Here is a 21,361-nt window from a genome sequence, read left to right as displayed (position 1 = left end):
GCCCAGCTTATATATACCCTGATGTACTCCGCACAGCTTACATATACTCTGTTGTACTCCGCACAGCTTACATATGCTTTGATGTACTCCGCACAGCTTACATATACCCTGATGTACTCTGCACAGCTTACATATACACTGATGTACTCAGCACAGCTTACATACACCCTGATGTACTCTGCACAGCTTACATATACCTTGATGTACTCCGCACAGCTTACATAAGCCCCCACATTATCAACTGAAATACAAGTAAAACTCCAAACAAAACTTCTACCAATCTAAATCTGCGCTCCAAAAGCCAAATGGCGCTCCCTCCCTTCTAAAACCTACAGTGTGCCCAAACAGCAGTTTACGCCCACATATATGGCAAAGCCATACCCCGGAGAACCCGCTTAACAATTCATGAGGTAAGATTCTCCAGTGGCACAAGCTGGGCAAAACATATTGTGCACTGAAATGGCATATCAGTGGAAATCATCCGCTGCGTATTAATTTCTGAGAAACACCTGTTGGGTCTAAATGCTCACTACACCTCTTGAAAAATGCCTTTAGGTGTGTCGTTTCTAAAATGGGGTCACTTTTGTTTTGGTACATCAGGGGTTTTGCAAATGTGACATGGCGTCCGCAAACCATTCCAGCAAAGTCTACGCTCCAAAAGTCAAATGGCACTCCTTACCTTCTGAGCCCTCCCATGTGTCCAAACAGCAGTTTATTACTACATGTGGGGTTTTGCTGTACTCTGGAGAAATTCCTTTACAAATGTCGGAGTTCTTTTTCTCTTTTGTCCTTTTTGTAAATGAAAAATTTTGAGCTTAAACGACATCTTATTGGAATAATTTATTTTTCTTTCATTTTCACTGCCCAATGCTAATCAATTCAGAAAACTAACTATGGGGTCAAAATGCTCACTATACCCCTAGATCAGAAGTTTGTCAAATGTTTAGCTACACTTTAAGAACAATTATGTGTAGTATCAGCATTTTATAATAGACAGAGGATGGCATAGGATGCCAGGGACATTGTTTGGCCTTTTCTGGAATGATTGGTAAATCTGAATTACCCTGTATAGTAGTAAGAGCAATTGTTTGTCAGCTAATCGCATCCTTTACGCGGCAAGAAAAATGGTCGCTTCCCGGCAGCACATCTACCTGTGTAAATAGGAGATGTGCTGCCAACAAGATTCAAAATGTAATACAACCTATCCACAAGGCATACATATGCACCATTTTACATTATTAATCCCCTAAGATGACATGACTGTACTCATTATATATAGTACCAAACAGGGGCGTAACTAGGAAAGACTGGGCCCCATAGCAAACTTTTGACTGGGGCCCCCCTCCCCTGGGTGTCACACAACCCCCCCCTTGTAGATAGTGCCTTTTTTACAGCCCCCCTGTAGATAACGCCATACAGCCCCCTCTGTAGATAACGCCATACAGCCCCCCTGTAGATAACGCCATACAGCCCCCCTGTAGATAACGCCATACAGCCCCCTCTGTAGATAGCGCCATACATTCCCCTCTATGGATAACGCCATACAGCCCCCTCTGTAGATAACGCTATACAGCCCCCCCTGTAGATAACGCCATACATCCCCCTCTGTAGATAACGCCATACAGCCCCCTTTGTAGATAGCGCCATACATCCCCCTCTGTAGATAACGCCATACAGCCCCCTCTGTAGATAGCACCATACATCCCCTCTGTAGATAACGGCATACAGCCCCCCCTGTAGATAACGACATACAGCCCCCCTGTAGAGAACGCCATACAGCCCCCCCTGTAGGGAACGCCATACAGCCCCCCCCTGTAGGGAACGCCATACAGCCCCCCCCTGTAGGGAACGCCATACAGCCCCCCCTGTAGGGAACGCCATACAGCGTCCCCCCTCCTAAAAAAATGCGACCTACAGCGTGTCCTACAAAAGACATGTATCCCCCTATCCACAGGATATCCACATGTGCGATCGCTGGCATTGATAGGGAGAACGGGGGACTGAAAGTCCCCTGAAGTTCTCCATGACTAACCTCTGACTTCCGGCGTCTGAGCAGCTCAATAAAAATGAAAGGAGCGCTGGTCACGCATGCGCACAAGCGCGACCGGCGCTCCATTCATTTCTACGGAGCTGCCGTCACAGACCCCGGAAGTCGGAGGTTTGTGATGGAGAACTTCAGGGGACTTTCAGTCCCCCGTTCTTCCTATCAATGCCAGCGATCACACATGTATCCCCTGTCCTGTGGATAGGGGGATACATGTCTTTTGTTTAATGGCAGAGCGGGGAGATTCCTCCCTGCTCTGCCGTAGAGTTCAGTAGCGTCCCGCTGTAGCAGCCGTAGCGGCTGCTAGCGGAGCCTCCGGCCATGGTGGGGGCCCGTGCCGGCGGGCGACACGGGCCCCCTCATGCCGCGGGCCCAGTAGCAGCCCCTACGGCTGCTATAGCGGTAGTTATGCCACTGGTACCAAAATGGAGAACACTGAGTCTAGAAGTCAAATATAAAATACTAATTTTTATTCCATCCATTCTAAAAGATTACATACAATATAAATTAATAAATGAATCTACACAGATGAAAGAAGGATAGCCAAGCAAGAAGAATATTAGATATTCAATGTTGGTATATTACAAAATTTATTTGTTTTCCTTTCTTCGGTCTTAAAGAGATCGGAAGGGATTGTAAAATGTAGAGAAGTTTTTTGGGAACTTAATAAGATCAGCCCTTCCCTTGTGGAAAATGTTTCCAAGTGGACATAGTTGTTTCTAGAGATAGCATGTATAGATCATTGTTAAGGTGTTATTGGGGGGAAGGTTGATGAGAGATCTGAATACCCAGGTACATTAGGGACTTAGATTGCCATATAAATGGTTATTGGGGTGCCCACAGAGGATGGCTTGGTCACTTAAGTAGTAAGGTTTCAGTTATATCTAAATTTAGGAAGAAGCCAAATAATTGACTGACCGTCTCTAAATCACAAAGAAGTCTGGGAAGGACTTGTTTAGGATTTGATATGAATAATAATAGTAGAAACAAGGAGGATTTTGGATCCAGCGTAGATTAGTGAATTAAAATGGAACGATGTTCCAAGTTTAATTAGATTCGTAGATTAAAAAAAGGAAAAAACCAGGATGGATGGTTGGGAGTGTGCAATCCTGGTAGTGTGAGGAAAAAAATCAATAGTAAATGAAGCCTACGCGTTTCAGACGCTAACACGCGTCCTTAGTCATGGCTGATGCTGACCTTCTGGTTTGTTTGACTGAGATATATATCCCTGTTGACAGGTGTTGCTAGTAAATTTGATTGCCCTTCCCCTGAATCTCTGTTTCGTAACCTAATGTTATTAGATTAATATACATATTTGACAACTAGATGACACATGTGAATTGGGGATAAGCCATAATATCAGGATTAGTTGAATTGTTTATTTTTGGAAACATAGTGTATCATGGCTTTAGTCGAAGTAATACAGATATATTTGGCTCTGATTTGTCAAAGGACATGACTTCCGGTTCACTGGGTGATTATTTGTGTTTGCGTTCCACAGTGCATAGTAACCCTGGAACGCACCCCGGAGACGCAGCAGCAGCTGGAGGCAAACGCCAAGCCGGAAGGTAAATTCAATGAGTAGATATGAGAGGGAAAGAATATGACTTAATATCTGTAATAATTGACTATAACAAGTGTGGTAAAGTGTGATATAATAGTATATTTGGGATTTGTGTATTGGAACGTAAAAATATTTGTTTATGTGAAGGTTCATTTGTAGGGGATGAGCTGGAGGCGTGTTAAATATCATTGTTAGATTGACAATCTCAGTTTAGTCGTAATAGTGTAACCAGAATATCTATTTTTTTGTTTGGAAGGTCAGTAGATGATGTAAATACCACGTGAAAGGTAACAGCTACCTAGAAATTTATAATTTTTTAGAGAAAGAAAGAAAGGACAGATTGTATATGAACAGTGATATGTATAGTTGGTTTAGTGACTTATTTTAAAAAATGTAAAGATGCAAGAAATCTATAACATGCACGATACATTGTTAAAAATAGTACGAACCTGGACATAAAGAATTGGTAGACTGAGCGTTTGAATTAACCAATGGAGAAACGAAAATTATTGTAATTAGTTACGTATTCGTAAGGTGACCATTATGTATCATGTTATTTGTGTAAGTACATAAGTTGTTATGTTATCATATAGACAGTTTATAGTGATTGTAACGTCTGTATATCAAATGGTATAAGGATGAAACCAGTGTGATACTATACGTGAATGGAAAAGTGGTTGGAAGTAGTTAGTCGAATGTTACGTTTGACTTGGTAGTGTATATAGAAGTCACACTGAAGATTATATCATGTATGTTAGTAATGAAGACTCAAATCATTTCTTATGTTAAGACCACTGGGGAAACGGGTATTTAACATGAAAATCCAATACGCTTCGCGTTGATGGATTTTGTGTTGTAGGTCTCCCCCTCTTTTGGGTAGATGTACTTTTTCGATGGCTTGGCATTGGAAGGATTTGGTTGCTCTATTGTGATGATATATAAAATGCTTGGCTGCATTGGAGATATTAACGATATTCTGGTTGCGGATATAGCTTAAGTGCTCTAGTATTCTGATTTTGAATTTTCTGCTTGTACATCCAACGTATTTTAGTTTACATTCTGTGCATTCGATAGTATAGATAACCGCAGTTGAATTACAGTTTATATAATTTTGCACTGTACAGGCAGAAAATTCAAAATCAGAATACTAGAGCACTTAAGCTATATCCGCAACCAGAATATCGTTAATATCTCCAATGCAGCCAAGCATTTTATATATCATCACAATAGAGCAACCAAATCCTTCCAATGCCAAGCCATCGAAAAAGTACATCTACCCAAAAGAGGGGGAGACCTACAACACAAAATCCATCAACGCGAAGCGTATTGGATTTTCATGTTAAATACCCGTTTCCCCAGTGGTCTTAACATAAGAAATGATTTGAGTCTTCATTACTAACATACATGATATAATCTTCAGTGTGACTTCTATATACACTACCAAGTCAAACGTAACATTCGACTAACTACTTCCAACCACTTTTCCATTCACGTATAGTATCACACTGGTTTCATCCTTATACCATTTGATATACAGACGTTACAATCACTATAAACTGTCTATATGATAACATAACAACTTATGTACTTACACAAATAACATGATACATAATGGTCACCTTACGAATACGTAACTAATTACAATAATTTTCGTTTCTCCATTGGTTAATTCAAACGCTCAGTCTACCAATTCTTTATGTCCAGGTTCGTACTATTTTTAACAATGTATCGTGCATGTTATAGATTTCTTGCATCTTTACATTTTTTAAAATAAGTCACTAAACCAACTATACATATCACTGTTCATATACAATCTGTCCTTTCTTTCTTTCTCTAAAAAATTATACATTTCTAGGTAGCTGTTACCTTTCATGTGGTATTTACATCATCTACTGACCTTCCAAACAAAAAAATAGATATTCTGGTTACACTATTACGACTAAACTGAGATTGTCAATCTAACAATGATATTTAACACGCCTCCAGCTCATCCCCTACAAATGAACCTTCACATAAACAAATATTTTTACGTTCCAATACACAAATCCCAAATATACTATTATATCACACTTTACCACACTTGTTATAGTCAATTATTACAGATATTAAGTCATATTCTTTCCCTCTCATATCTACTCATTGAATTTACCTTCCGGCTTGGCGTTTGCCTCCAGCTGCTGCTGCGTCTCCGGGGTGCGTTCCAGGGTTACTATGCACTGTGGAACGCAAACACAAATAATCACCCAGTGAACCGGAAGTCATGTCCTTTGACAAATCAGAGCCAAATATATCTGTATTACTTCGACTAAAGCCATGATACACTATGTTTCCAAAAATAAACAATTCAACTAATCCTGATATTATGGCTTATCCCCAATTCACATGTGTCATCTAGTTGTCAAATATGTATATTAATCTAATAACATTAGGTTACGAAACAGAGATTCAGGGGAAGGGCAATCAAATTTACTAGCAACACCTGTCAACAGGGATATATATCTCAGTCAAACAAACCAGAAGGTCAGCATCAGCCATGACTAAGGACGCGTGTTAGCGTCTGAAACGCGTAGGCTTCATTTACTATTGATTTTTTTCCTCACACTACCAGGATTGCACACTCCCAACCATCCATCCTGGTTTTTTCCTTTTTTTAATCTACGAATCTAATTAAACTTGGAACATCGTTCCATTTTAATTCACTAATCTACGCTGGATCCAAAATCCTCCTTGTTTCTACTGCTGTTACCTATCGTGTGCCGACACGAGGATCCGTGCGAGATGATCTAAACTATACGTATAAGGTGAGCTGGAGGTCTCTTTCTCTATGAATAATAATATATATCATCGAGAAAACCGCAATTCTCAATTCTGTCGAGTGTAAGGTGATCACTTTGAAAGAGGAGGTTGCTAAAAATGTTAATTGTAAAGGGTCTATAGATCCCTTAAAATGAGTGGGGACAGGGTACAGCCCTGTCTAGTTCTCCGAAACATATCAAAATCGGGGCTGTTTAAGCCGTTGTTTGTAAGTGTGGATGGGCATCTGAGTTTAAGAGGTTAATAAATCGTAAGAAGTTAGTTCCAATAGAACGGTGCTCAAGAGCGGCATTTAGGAAGCCCTAAATTAATTCAGGCTCCAGACCAGACCGCTAAATTAATTCAGGCTCCAGACCAGACTGCTAAATTAATTCAGGCTCCAGACCAGACTGCTAAATTAATTCAGACCCCAGATCAGACAAGAAAAATACCCTGACCAGACTCCTCCATATACTTACCATCCTCACTCCTGGGCTTCTCTTCAATCCTGGAAATTGCTGCACACAGGATCTCAACGGCGGCAGAGGAACCTGGGAGCGAAGTTAGAAGGGTCCCAAAATCATAAGCTGACCACAGGGTGTCCAATTGCTGGGGCCTACAGCGAACAGCACTTAACAATGGAGGACTCCAGCAGCAAGTGTTATACTCCCCTGTTCATGTAATGCCGGGTCCTCCAGAGTGACAGGTGCTCCTTGTAGCTGCTATCTGCTTCTAAACATCGAATCTCCCTCTGTTAAATTAGAGTTTGGACGCATTTTTTAAAAGACTGTTGGGTAAAATTTACCAAGCAAATTTCCCTAGGATTCTTTTGCGTAAAAAGCAGAGTACACGGCATGGGCCAAATTTATTATATGTTTTGGACACTTTATGCACCTCCCTTGTTAGTTTTGAAAGTGTAGAAAAGGGGCGTGGCTAAGAGGTGTAGGTAAAACGCACCAATTTTATGAACAGGGTATGCCTTTTTTTTTGTTGGAAAATGTGGATGCAACATTTATTTAGTGCAATTTGAACCATTTTCACAGTCTTATAGAATTATTAATTTTATGACGTTATTAATAAACCCCCCACGTTTTTTATTTTCAGTTTTGGCTCCTTACCATTGGTCAGGGTCCATTTGCAGCATATAAATACGGCCTTGCCATTTTTGGAGATAAAATCAAAAGCTTCAGTACTTTCCAGGATTCTGGGAACTTTCAGAGAATTACAGGTCACGTCGTTTGCATTGAAGCGGATTCACTTTGGGAGTTCTTCACATTCATGGTAAAAAGGTCTTATGAGCTCTTGCCCCCCATAAAAATTCCAGTTGGTTTGATTCTGGTGACATGGACTACACATCCAATAAAGTATCATGATGCTCAGCATTCTGCTCCTTAGGACAGTATCCACTAAGAATTTTGGCAGACTAGAGCTTAAAGGGCTGACACACGAAAAAAAACATTACCAAATGCTAGATCTCTGCGTTTTGTAATTTTGTAGTTTTGTGCAGATTAATTTCTCAATATATCTTTATAGCGGTTTCAACTTCGCTTTTCTGATACAGAAATCCAATCCCCTGCATAAACATAGGTTTAAACATAACATGCTGGCAGCCTGCTGCCGCCACTAGAGGGAGCATTAGAGCTAACTGCATACTGTATTATCATTGAGTTCAATGTATTAGGCCTTGTCCACACAGTGCAGATTTGATGCAGACTTTGCATGTGTTTTTTAAGCCAAATACTGCTAAAATATATAAATAGAAATGAGATCAAAAGCGATAAAAGATGCACAGAGCAGTATATTTTAGTAGTTTAATATCTTAGTATTTTAGTAATACAATGGTATAATGGTCTGTGTACACATTATAAACTTTTTTTCTTGGGTCCGGTTATTCATTTATTTATTTATTTTCCCCTGAGCTGTCCATGGTTCTGATTCTCGAGCGGCTATGCGGGTGCCTGGTTATTGTATTGCCGGGTTCTGTCTTTTTTCCCGGCACCATTGCAGATATTTGTTTCACACATGTTATCGGTTAATGTTAATTATAATTATATCTATTCCAATACATTCGTTGATTATTCAATATGCTAATACGTTTTTTTTAAAAAAGTTTTTGGACCTAACTGAATGCATATTTATGCATTTTGTATTTTTAGATCTATTTATTAAGTATTTTATATATATTGTCCCTTTGCCATTTTTTTCTATTTAGCTGCTCTTATTATAGTATTGGTCTTTTGCAGGTACCGGGTGGTGATATTCGGGCGTTTCTATTTGTGGACCACCTTTTCTCATGTTTCCATTTATTTATTTATTTATTAATTTATTTATTTGTTTCATTTCAACTAACCTGTAAATGTTACGATATGTCAACATTTGTGTTTGTTTTAACATTAATGTAATTTTTTTGTTCATAGACATGTTCGTCTGTTTCATTGGTGATCCTTGCACTGATTACGTCATTTGTGCCCTCTGACCCTGAACACATTGGCGGCTTTTTTATCCGCGTGGTGCATATAAAGCTACATAGTTTTAACTGCAATTCATATGGCCTGAGGAAGATGCCGATGCGGCATTGAAACGCGTAGCCTTCTTACCAACAAATACTATTATCAATTTCTGGATCCTTATTGAGTAGCAGAGCCGTGGTTACATCCCCTTTCTTTCTACCTTATAATTACCAATATTGCACGGTTACCCATTGGTGTTACCATTTGGGATTTCGGCAGCAGCACTCTCCACGATCTACTTCTATTTCAAAGTGTTTTGACCTATCCAGCTGTGGTAAGCATCCATCTGTCATACTCTGACTGTCTGATTGGGCTTACTCACACCATGTGGCGCCGTGTTTGTTTCTTTATATCTTTAAGGGGTTAAGGAAGTCTGGTCTGGGGTCTGTATTTATTTAGCGGGTCTTGTCGGGGGTCTGTATTTATTTAGAGGTCCCCGCTAAATGCATGTCAAAGATTCACAGTGAGCAATAAGAATTTAAGGGGAAGCAGCGCACGTACAAGCGCTGCGGTCCCTTCAAAACAGCTGATCGGCGGGGTCCAGGGAGTCAGACCCCGACCCATCAGCTATTGATGGCCTATCCTGAGGATAGGGGGGGGTTCAGATAGTTTAGTGACACCATGATGTTTTATAAAATAGCTGAAATAATATGGAATTTGAACCCAGGATCATATGCTGGGGGGCGACCAGAAGGGCAACATATGGACTGGCGGCTCCCTAGGCGGGGTTACTGTGGCAGGCAGACAGGGCTGGCCACGGTAGGCGGACTTGCCCGCATTAAGAGGTGGGGTGCTAGGGGCACGTGGGTCCCGGCTCCTGGAGTGCAGTGCAGTGATGATATTGGGCTCCCCTTTGTTGTATATTAAATTTTGGTCAATAAAGTTGGCGTAAGCCACAAAAATGTTTTACGATGAAATGCTGTGTATGTTTTTTTTATTTCGGGATTCGGAGTAATGGAGTCTCTAGGGTTTAGCATGGGCGATCCTTACTGTATATGACATCATTGGAGCAGTCTGCATAGTATAAGGGCAGCAATGTTTATACATCATGAATCCAGCAGTATATATTATATATACTACATGCTTACTGTTGTTATATTACTAGAGGTAAAGGAACTGTGGAGGTGGAACAACATGGGCAATGCCCGTCCTTCTGGGGTGTGTAACACTGTAATATTTAGAAATAACATTAATGTTTTAATATACATCCCGGCTCCACCAACACAACTGATTTTTGTGAGGCCATTTAGTGTTGTGTTCTGGGGTCCTATATTTTCCATGTATGCCCCGTCATGAGTTTATTGTGGGCACTACTATGCTTTGCCACGCCCACATTGCCTGTCACTACTTATAGCTACAGTTTAGATTGCTGTGCCCCGCCCACATACAGTTCCGTTGCTCCGCCCACTGAATGTCACTATAGACTAGTTGCTTGGCAACAGACTTCTTAAGGTAAGATTCCATGTGATTTCCTCAGTCTTATCTATTCCAAAACCATGGAGAAGGTAAATAACCTAATCCTCCAGCCCCACCCCCTGTAATACATGGAACCCAGGGGAAATTATGTAATTTGCTCCATGTATACCCTCATCTATACCACAATTTCTACATTATTTCAGAAAATGTATTCGCCGTAGCAAAACTATGAAGATTGCATCGGCAGATGTTTCTTTTAATTGTTCCTAGGAACACTTGCTGTAAGGCAATAGGGCTGAGCACTGATCCACCATACTTTATACTCCTTACCATTATATCAAGTATTGTCTAGTTTTAACCCTTTCACTTCCTAACCTCATTATTGGTTCCCCCCAAGTAAATAGATTTTTAGTCTGAGACTAGATCTTAAGTTTAAACTTCATTTTATCTTCAGATAAGAAAACTTTGTCCGGAAGGATTTCTCTGGAACGATGAGAAAAAGGCACTTGAGTTCTCAAGGTAAGAAGAGACTCCACAGTCTCCAGGATTTCTGTTTCAGACAGTAGAAAGATTCACTAAAGATTATAAGCTCTCATTGTCTATTATTTTTATTCAGTTAATAGGTTTATATTAGGTATTTCCTTTGAGGCAATTTTCTTATATATATCTCTGCTAAAGTGTCTTCAAAGATGGAGCTCCCCTTTAACCCCTTCCCAACTTCCGCCGTATATTTATAATGGAGGCCAGGTGGGGTGGTATATTGCAGGCTCACGGGCTGAGCACACTCCATAAAATGAGCGTGATGGCTGTATGTTACACCCAAATCTTTACAGTAACTAACAGGATCCCGCTCGCTTAACCCCTTAAATGCCACATCTAATGCCACATCTAAGCCATTAGAATAAGGGGGCGCCCCCTCCTATTTCCTTTAACCCCCTCTTGATGCAAACGTGGGGTGTTAATGATTGTTATATCAGCCTAGAGGCCTAATGAAGGCCCCCAGGTCTGCCATATCTGTGCTCCTATAAATACGAGCCTGAAAAGAACATAATGTTCCCTCCATACATTAACATTGCAGTATATCGTGGAAGCGATCCAAACATCACTGATTCAAGCCCCCTAGGGGGACTAATACAAAAAAGTAAAATAAAGGTTTTCTTATATACATAAAAAAAATTAAGAGTTTAAAAAACTTCCCTTTTCCAATTTTCCTCCAAAAGCAATGTAAAAAAAATTAACATAGCCGGTATCGCTGCGTCTGTAAAAGTCATTACAATATAACATTATTTAACCTGCACGGTGAACGCAGTAAAACAAAAATACAATAACGGCTGAATGGCTGTTTTTTGTTCATCTCATCTCCCACAAAAATTTTAATAAAAACTGATCAAAAGGTTTTATGTACCAACAAAAACTGGAGCTCGCCCTGCAAAAAAACAAGCCCTCACGCTGCTCAATTGACGGAAAGATAAAAACTTTATGGTTTTCAAAATTTGGTGACACAAATTCTTTTTATTTTTAACAACTATTTTTTTTATTTTTAAAAGCAGTAAAACATAAAAACAACTATATCATTTTGGTTTTGCCGTAATCGTACTGCATGGAGAACGCCGTAAACATGAAACCCAAAAAACAATGGAGGAATCACAGGTTTTTTTTTTCCCTTTCTACTCCACAAAGAGGTTTTTTTCCAGTTTCCCAGTACATTATATCGTATAATAAATGGTGCATAAAAACCTACACTTCGTCCCGCAAAAAACAAGCCCTAATACGGCTATATCGATAGAAAAATCCAAAACTTATGGCTTTTCGAAATTGGGGAGGAAAAAACAAAAATGGTCCGGTCCGTCCGCTCCGTCTGCTCCCTCCACTCCGAGGGCACAAGTCCGGAAGCTGCGACCGGAAGTAGTAATCTTACTGTCCGGCCGCGGCTTCCGGTCCACAAGAAAATGGCGCCGGACGTCGCTCGGCCGAAGACCTTCAATTTGGACTGTGTGGGAGCCGTTCCCACATAGACGGCGTACAGCATAGTGGATGGAACGGGCCCCGTTCGCATTCACTACGGGGCTGTATGTGCCGTATTCCATGTCTGTATGTGTCGTTAATCGACACATACAGAGATGGAAAAAAAAATGCCAGCCCCCATAGACAAGAAAAATAAAACACTAAAAGCAAATTGATATAAATTCTTTTTTTTTTCGCGACACTCGTCCTTTAACAAAACTTTACACGTCCTTTAACAAACCCACCGCTGGGACCCAGTCTCCTGCTTACCCTCTGTCACGCCACCACCACATCTAGGTGATGCTTATATAGTCTCTTATAAATACCTGTAAAACTCTTCTCTTATACTATTACTTTAGTTACAGCAATGTGCAGTTGAGCAAGCTGCCCCCCCTCAGCAGCAATAGCAGCAGCAGCAAATTAATGGGCCCCAAGCAGACCCTGATGACGGGGAAGTCAGTCCGACTTGAGGAGAGCCCGTCGGGCAGGTAATTTGAGTATAGTCCTACGTTAATCGACACATACAGAGATGGAGAAAGCAAATTGATATAATAATTTTTTTTTCGCGACACTCGTCCTTTAACAAAACTTTACACGTTCTTTCTTGTTACATTCAGAGGGCTTAAAGGGGTTTAAATTGATGGCCTATCCTCAGGATAGGCAATTAATATGTGATCCGTAGGGATCCGACACCTGGCACCTCCACCGATTCACAGTACGAGCAGTGGGCCCTGCGGCCCCTTCAAAACGGCTGATCAGTGGGGGTGCTGGGAGTCGGACCCTGACAGATCACATATTGATGGCCTATCCTGAGAATAGGCCACTCATTTTATGGGACTGGAAAACCCCTTTAAGCCTAGTTTGACACTAGTCCTACTCACACAACTGATGGGATGTAACAGTTTAGGCAATCCTAAACATATTCAGCTTTAGTTACTGGACAAGTATTTTAAGCTGCAGAATGTCACCACAAGAGTTATTCAGGGTTCTTTTCAGGGCCAGATTAAGATTGGTGGGATCCCCAAACCCACCGCTGGGACCCAGTCCCCTACTTACCCTCTGTCACGCCACCACCACATCTAGGTGATGCTTATATAGTCTCTTATAAATACCTGTAAAACTATTCTCTTATACTATTACTTTAGGTACCGCAATGTGCAGTTGAGCAAGCTGCCCCCCCTCAGCAGCAGCAAATTAATGGGCCCCAAGCAGACCCTGATGACGAAGAAGTCAGTCCCACTTGAGGAGACCCCGTCGGGCAGGTAATTTGAGTATAGTCATACATAAATGCAACAAACAGAAATCTACATTGGATTATTAGGAGTTGTATCATCAGATACTGCAGCTTGTAAAAGTGTATATGTGTTATAGCTGAGAAATCACATTCTATGTATAATTCACTTAGTCTTAAAGAGACAGTAAGAGATTATTTTACTATTATACTCTTACATTAGATGGGGACCAGGAGATAAATCCCCTGAAAAGACCCTTCCATTGAAGAGGAAACCTGAACTGGAGACTCTGAAAGACGTCAAGAGTGAGTATTATCCATGTGATTTATGCATCATGTGTCTGTTCCATCAAGACTTTGTTGAGGGGACAAGTGTATTTCCCCGAAACCCGTAAAAAACCCAATAATTTTCTATCAATTAACTGGGTAAACAGCAGATCCATCTTACTTGTCCATTCTCTTCCAGGAATGGCTTTAACCTTGATGGAAGAACAGGAACGTCTGTGTTTCACATGTGATTTTGCCTCCGTCTTCGGGTATGTCGCTTCTACAAAACTGGCAAAATATTCTATTCCCATTGACCTATAGATCAGTGCAGGGCGGACACAAACAGCAGAGGGCTCCTGTGCAGGAACAATATTTGGGCCCCTTGTTCTTCGATTTTTTTTTATATGGCTACTAGGCCCTCTTACCTACTCGGCCCCTGTGCAGCTACACAGGTCACACAAAGTAAGTCCACCCCTGGATCAGCGATCCTGAGAACCTTAGAATAGTTATCCTGGAGTATTTAAAATACAGTAGGGCAGGCAATGGTATAAAATAATAAACTAGCAGGTATTCAACCTCTACAGTGCCCGCCGCTCCAGCACTGAGGTCCTGTTCTTCACCGCTTTAATCTGGGAAGCTTACTTCAGGGGTTGAGTAACTGATAGTTTATTATTTTATACTATCCCCTGGCCTGCTTCCTTTTATGAAGGATTGGCTGAAATCAAGCCTATTCCCCTTTTGAAAGATATTATTGTAATTGTTTTTGGCAATAAACCTCAGAGTATTTTTGAGCATACTAGCAATGTATGTGTCTCTTACTTCTCTCCGATATATATATTGATATAACCTATGATCTGGATCTGGATAAATTCCCGGAGTGAGTGTCTGTTGGAACACTCGTCTAAAATTTCACTCTAATATATTTTTAGCCATAACTTGCTCAACAGATCTGATCAGTGACATAAAAGATCCAAGAATATCAGGTGGAGTCTTGTTTTAGGCTTCTCTTCATATTATTACTTGGTGTATGGGCCACCCGAGACATTCCCGCCTCAGCTTTATCCACTCAGAATAAGAAGTGTGTGTACAGAACCCCCAGATAACTATTCCACTGTTCCTTGGACTGTATGGCTGGTGAGGGGCGGTAATGGGACAGAAAGAATTGTTGTAATTATGATTCAGGGTTGACGGTGAAATTTGCAGTGACCGATGGTTGACTGACTGTGTTGTAGAGGGGCGACCTCTGACTTCCCATACCAAAGACCATGCTGATTGGTTACTATGGACAAAACCTCCTCTTTCTGTCATCACTGGTTCTCAAAAATTAGGTTCTTCATATTTAGTGTCTTACATAAACTATTTTCATTTTTATTTAGATCCAAGGAACTTGATGATTTCCTAGCGTCTGTGAATTATTACATGTATTGTTTTCTAATGAAACAATCACAAGACAAAAGGCCAAAATCTCTACTACCGTAAGTGTTTGTCACGTTCACAAGTAACAGGTTGCTGCAGATTTTCTGTCCGGATTTGCATTAGCAGCAAAGTAGATGAGATTTGAAGAAATCCAATGAACATGCTGCTGAAATTTTCTGCACAGAACTTGATTTGCGGTGCTTATTTCTAAATTTGCAGCATGTCAACTTCTGCTATGGAAGTGCACATGTTTGTTGCTGTTTTCCCGATAAAATTCAATGGGGAAGAAGAAATTCGCAAGTAAATCCTAGTGTTGCACATGTTGCTGTGGATTACCTGTGGATTCGCAGCAACATTTGTAAGTTCAGATAGTTCAATATGTTAAAAAAAAAGACACTATATTCATCTCCCGTAGTAATGCTTTCCTGTCCCCGTTGGTCTGTGTACATCGTGACGACACGTAACTGCTGCAGCCAATCACAGGCTGCGGCAGTCACATGTGACAACTCTGGAAGCCGGGTCTACAAAGACCGGCAGAAAAGCGTTGCCAACGGAGCGCCAGGGGAAGTAATTGTAGTAGCATTTGACACCCGCAGCAGGGAGATCCACACAATTTGGTGCGGATTTGCCACTGCAGATTTCCCTACAATTGTCAACAGATTTGCTGCAGAAATCTTCTACGTGTGAACTTATCCCAAAAATGTGGTAATAAAAGCTGAATTATTTGAAAATGTCACCAAAAAGAAAGGGGGAAGAGATCCTATTGTCCATAATGTTGGGATGAATCCTCACCCCCTCTATAAAGGCTTTTCTTACAATGCTGCTTGTTTGTGTTTCTAGGAGTCGGAGACCTCCAGAAAAACTGGCAGAGAAGTCAGATCTGGAGAAGAGATTGGAAGCAGCACTGAGACATCTCACTGTCAGATACTCTGCCCTTAATATTGGACAAGAAATAAAGGAACAGCACCACATGGCATTTGAGAAGTATGTTATCTTTTGAGAACTTATGAAAAATGTGGTGTCTTACGTTTTGCCATTTAGGAATGTATTCACACGGTGCGGTTTTGCCACGTTTTCTTACTGCGTGGACAAAAAACGCATTTGCAAAATCGCGACAAATCACGCAAAAAAGGCATGCATTTATCTATGTGGTTTTCAGCCGCACGGAAAAAAAACGCAGCAAAACGGCACCGTGTGAAGACACTCTAATGATTAGACTATAGAATAGTAATAATGTTAATATCAGAACTGTTCCCTACACAAGAGAGGGGGGGGGGGGGGGGAGTACTGGGACCCAATAAAAAAAATCTTGCTCAGCTGTGGAGAATTTCGAATTTTTTACATTTACCCATAAAACACAGGCTGCCAATTATGATGGCCTGTAATCAGGGCCGGCCTTAGGGGTGTGCGACCTGTGCAAGTGCACAGGGTGCTACACCCTCATAGCATGTAGGGGGCGCCACTGGGTTCTGCCTCTGCTCTGTCCTCTGCTCCTCCTTACACACAACAGAGGAAACAAGAGCCGAGGAACAAGAGCAGAGGAGGAAGCTCCACCCACAGCCATTCCTGCAAGAAGCCTGTGAGCCTGTGTCACGAAGGGTTTGTGGACCCACTGGGCCATTCCGCCTTGGCGGTAAGGCAGATGGCAAACAGGGCACAGGTGATTGTCTATAGTTCGTATAGGTACCTGTGGCAGCTCAGACAGCAGCAAGGCAGGCTCGGCTAGGACTAGGCAGCAGGTAGACGTCAGGCGAGGTGAAGCAGGTCAGACGTGGATACAGCACGACACGACTTTGGCACAGCACAGTGCTCAACCAGGGTGGTATGGAATGCTAGGGACAGGGACAGGAACAGGAACTGGAATAGGTACAGGAACTGGAACAGGTACAGGAACAGGTAACACACTAGGCGGCCATCACATAGACAAATTAGGGAACAACAACAACGCTCAGGCATCGAAGCAGGGGGCTGGACCCCTCTTATAGTCCAGGGTACTCACGGGTCAAAGTTCGTCAAAAGGTCCGGTGCGCACGCTGCCCCTTTAAGAGCAGGCACGGGCTTGCGCGCGCACCCTACAAGATCCGGCTGAGGTGAGTGGACGCGAGCGCTGGCGTCTCCTGAGGAGGCTGGGGCCAGCGAATGCCGACTCGTGGCTGCGGCTGTCAGGAGGGGACCGGAGCTGACAGCCTGCAGCCACGGACATTACAGCCTGTCAGCAAGGAGAGAATTTAAATTTTTTACATTTACCCATAAAACACAGGCTGCCAATTATGATGGCCTGTAATCAGGGCCGGCCTTAGGGGTTTGCGACCTGTGCAAGTGCACAGGGTGCTACACCCTCCCAGCATGTAGGGGTGCCACTGGCTTCTGCCTCTGCTCTGTCCTCTGCTCTGTCCTCTGCTCCTCCTTACACACACACACACACACACACACTCACACACACACACACACACACACACACACGGAGGAAACAAGAGCCGAGGAACAAGAGCAGAGGAGGAAGCTCCGCCCACAGCCCGTCCTGCAAGAAGCCTGTGAGCCTGTGAGCAAGGAGAGATAGTAATTGTCTATGTGTGTATATGTGTCTCTGTGTTTGTGTGTATATGTTCCAGTATGTGTATATATGTCTCTGTTAGTGTTTATATATGTATGCCTCTGTGTGTGTTTATATATGTGTGGGTATAGTTATCAGAGTGTGTTATCTTTGGTGTTACATAGGACTGCAGGTAATATCTACTACATTATCTGTACTCAGAGAGTTATCACTGTGCTATCTGTAGTATTACATGGGACTGCAAGTAACATATACTACATTATCTGTACTCAGAGAGTTATCACTGTGCTATCTGTAGTATTACATAGGACTGCAGGTAACATCTACTACATTATCCGTACAGTGTATATATGTGCCTGTGTGGGTGCATATGGGTCTGAATGTGAATGTATCTTTGTGCTTGCATATATGTGCCTTTAATGTATTTGTATATGTTCCAGTCTGTGTAATTATGTGCTTGTGTGTCTGTATTTATGTGCCTGTATCTGTCAATGCCATGCTGTCACTGGCTGTCGTAATGTCCTCATGGGCGCTCTGCCCCTTGCAGTGTTGCTATGGGTCACACATGTTTCTGGTCATACCTCAAAATTCAGAGCTTATTGTATTTTTCCTGTATTCGTGTTTCAGGAGCAAAGCATCAGCTACAAGGAGGCTCCGCAGATTCATTGAGGTACCGGCATTGAATTTATATTCTAAGATATGATGAATAGAGGTCGTCATGTTCTGCTGGGGACAAGGCGCTGGCGCTTTGCTTATTTCTTACATCGGGTGTGTTTGTTTCTTTGCAGTGTTTATACAGCTTCAGTGTCAAAGTGGCTTGGGTGACGCTGAAGCGTACAAACCTGGAGTCTATAGAGAAGGAGCTGTGCAGGATATTCTGGACAGTACTTTTCCACTCCAAACTGGAACCAATGAGGAACCTGTTTGAATATAGGAAGAAGACAACACCATCTGCAGAAGAGAGGTACAACACATTATTGCTGAACATTGGTCAAGAAATAGTCCAAGCTCTAGTGACTAGACAGGGTCGTAGCTATAGGGGGTGCAGAGGTAGCAGTCACACTTATATTGAATTTATGACAAAAATATATTTTTTGACTCAGAAAAATCAGAAGGATTCCTATACACAGCACCGCCAGCGAGCGGTATGAAATCCACCTCTCCACACTGGCCATTGCCATGGAGAGTTCTCCATACATGTTCCACCATCAGGAAGTGTGTGCAAAAGGCATCAAGAAGAATGTTTCGGAGTATGAGATCCCATCTCGGTGATAACCTTATGCAGTCCTAGATTTTATTGTTGTCCCGGGTGTCCCCTTGCCTTTTCCACAGAGTGGGCACTGTTTGGCGCTATTTGATCAGAATATGTGAATAAGTATGGCATCTCGGAACTGTTTTCCAGTATGGGGGCAAGGTTTGATTATGTAGGCTAGTATAACACTGTTGACACTGGTATGATGGTGGCACCATGTGGGCCCATTACGGTGCTACATAGGTATTTCATAATTATGTGGGCAAAGTATGGCAGTTTTGGCACTATTTTGAACTGTGTAAGCAAGTATGACACTGTGTGGGTACTGTTTGGCTTTATGAGGCACTATGTTTTGGCAAAATAGAAGACATTAGCCAATGTATAGCCCTAACTTGGCACTTTATGTACTAGCTTCAGTGTGTGGACTTGATGGGCACTATCTGGTCAGTTGTTTCCCATTTAATCTGGGCACTGTGCAGCTCTCTCTGTCCAGGTACTATGTGGCACTGTATTCATATATAAATATGGTAGTTACTAGGAAGGGCCACATTTTAAACGACTTGCCCTGGGACATTAAACAAACTGCACAGTTCTCTCCCTTTTTTCTTTATCAGAAATGTGTGTGGGTGTGGAGGGGGGGGGGGGATATGCAAGACTGTGATAGGTTCAGGTATAAAAGTAATATCCCACATATGGATTGTGTATGTGCCAAGCATGTGAAAGGAGATACGAGTTCTTCAGCTCATACTCTTTTCTCTTCTGTCTCCAGTCTCGGCATAATAGGAGCGCCATCGAGGATGTTCAACCTACAGGATTTGAAGACTAAAGAACCTGGTTGGAAGAAAAAGAAAAAGAATCGCACCTAGTGAGCCACAGAGGCAAATGACTATTACTACCGGACATGGATTTTATATGGACATGACAAGATTTACTTGATATGGACTTTTTACCGGATTTGACAATTACAATCGGATATGACTTATACTACTGGATATGACAATTACAATCGGATATGACTTATACTACTGGATATGACAATTACAATCGGATATGACTTCTACTACCGGATATGACAATTATAATCGGATATGACTTCTATTACCGGATATGACTTCTACTACCGGATATGACTTCTACTACCGGATATGACTTCTACTACCGGATATGACTTCTACTACCGGATATGACTTGACTATGATTTGGGTCATCACCACCAGCAGAGCAATCTAAGCCAACCCCCCACCAGCAGAGCAAACTGTGCATTCATCACACCAATAAAGCGGCTATGTCACTATCACATCAGTAGCGACGCATTTCCACCAGTCTACTGGCTACGCTGACATTGTCACCAGTCGGCTAATAACATCCAACTTTAAGCACAATTCAATTTGTGTGTCTAATTATTTATCTTAGTTGGTTTTTGGCCATTGAATTTACTCTTTCACAAGATCAGTACATTTCTCCCCTGCTGCTGTGATTATTCCCATGACCTGACTGATTCGGGTGTGTTCACACATAGCAGTCATATCATCATTTTTTTCTGTGTTTTCTTGAACAATTGCAGCAAAATGCCGCAGTTGGGCAGCGCTTTAGTGAAAATCATGTCAATAACCGTGGGAATATCGTCGGCAGCGAGATCACACAGTCAAGTCGTCCTTGTTTGCCGAGAACTGAAGAGTGAGAAAGTGCGTGCCCGCACACATGTGCGCACAGCTATGAAGTCGCTGCCGAGAATACTCCCGCCGCCACAGAACAGAAGAAGAAGAAGAATTCACATTCTTCGTCACAAGTTCTGTTACGTGGTGGCGGCAGAGCCGCGCGCGCACGCTCTCCTCTCCCCAGCTTTTGTCAAACAGTGGAGGAAGCCGCTGTGACACTGTCCGTAGCTGTTTGGACAGTATCACAGTGATAAGTAACACGCCCCCTTGCCATTTACACGCCCCATTGACAGTTCAGGGGGTTGTTTACATATTTTGCGCCAAATATAACGGCACTAATATCTAAATATTAGGATAGAAAAAAAACGTAGGGCTTATTTAGACAAACGTGTAATACGTCCGTGCAACGCGCGTGATTTTCACGCGCCTCGCATGGACCTATGTTAGTCTAAGGGTATGTTCACACGCACTAATTACGGACGTAATTCGGGCGTTTATGCCCCGAATTACGTCCGAAAATAGCGCCTCAATAGCGCTGACAAACATCTGCCCATTGAAAGCAATGAGCAGACGATTGTCAGTTCACACGAGGCGTAATTTACGCGCCGCTGTCAAATGACGGCGCGTAAATAGACGCCCGCGTCAAAGAAGT

The 21,361-nt window shown here is 42.1% G+C and overlaps 1 protein-coding gene across 1 annotated transcript; it reads left to right on the top strand.

Annotated features, from left to right (window-relative positions):
* The first annotated feature begins 10,371 nt into the window (after window positions 1-10,371).
* On the top strand, window positions 10,372-20,569 carry LOC142660367 (protein phosphatase 1 regulatory subunit 36-like). Its single transcript, XM_075836976.1, has 11 exons — window positions 10,372-10,416; window positions 10,782-10,846; window positions 12,691-12,819; window positions 13,477-13,593; window positions 13,786-13,868; window positions 14,029-14,098; window positions 15,206-15,304; window positions 16,086-16,229; window positions 18,427-18,469; window positions 18,588-18,763; window positions 19,821-20,569. The coding sequence occupies exons 1-11, from the start codon at window positions 10,408-10,410 to the stop codon at window positions 19,915-19,917; spliced, it is 1,032 nt and encodes a 343-aa protein (XP_075693091.1). The 5' UTR covers window positions 10,372-10,407; the 3' UTR covers window positions 19,918-20,569.
* Window positions 20,570-21,361: the final 792 nt, after the last annotated feature.

Source organism: Rhinoderma darwinii, chromosome 9 (genome assembly GCF_050947455.1).
Source record: "Rhinoderma darwinii isolate aRhiDar2 chromosome 9, aRhiDar2.hap1, whole genome shotgun sequence".
Lineage (NCBI taxonomy): Eukaryota > Metazoa > Chordata > Amphibia > Anura > Rhinodermatidae > Rhinoderma > Rhinoderma darwinii.
Note: the sequence above shows the minus strand (reverse complement) of the source record. Positions and strands in the feature narration are given on the sequence as shown.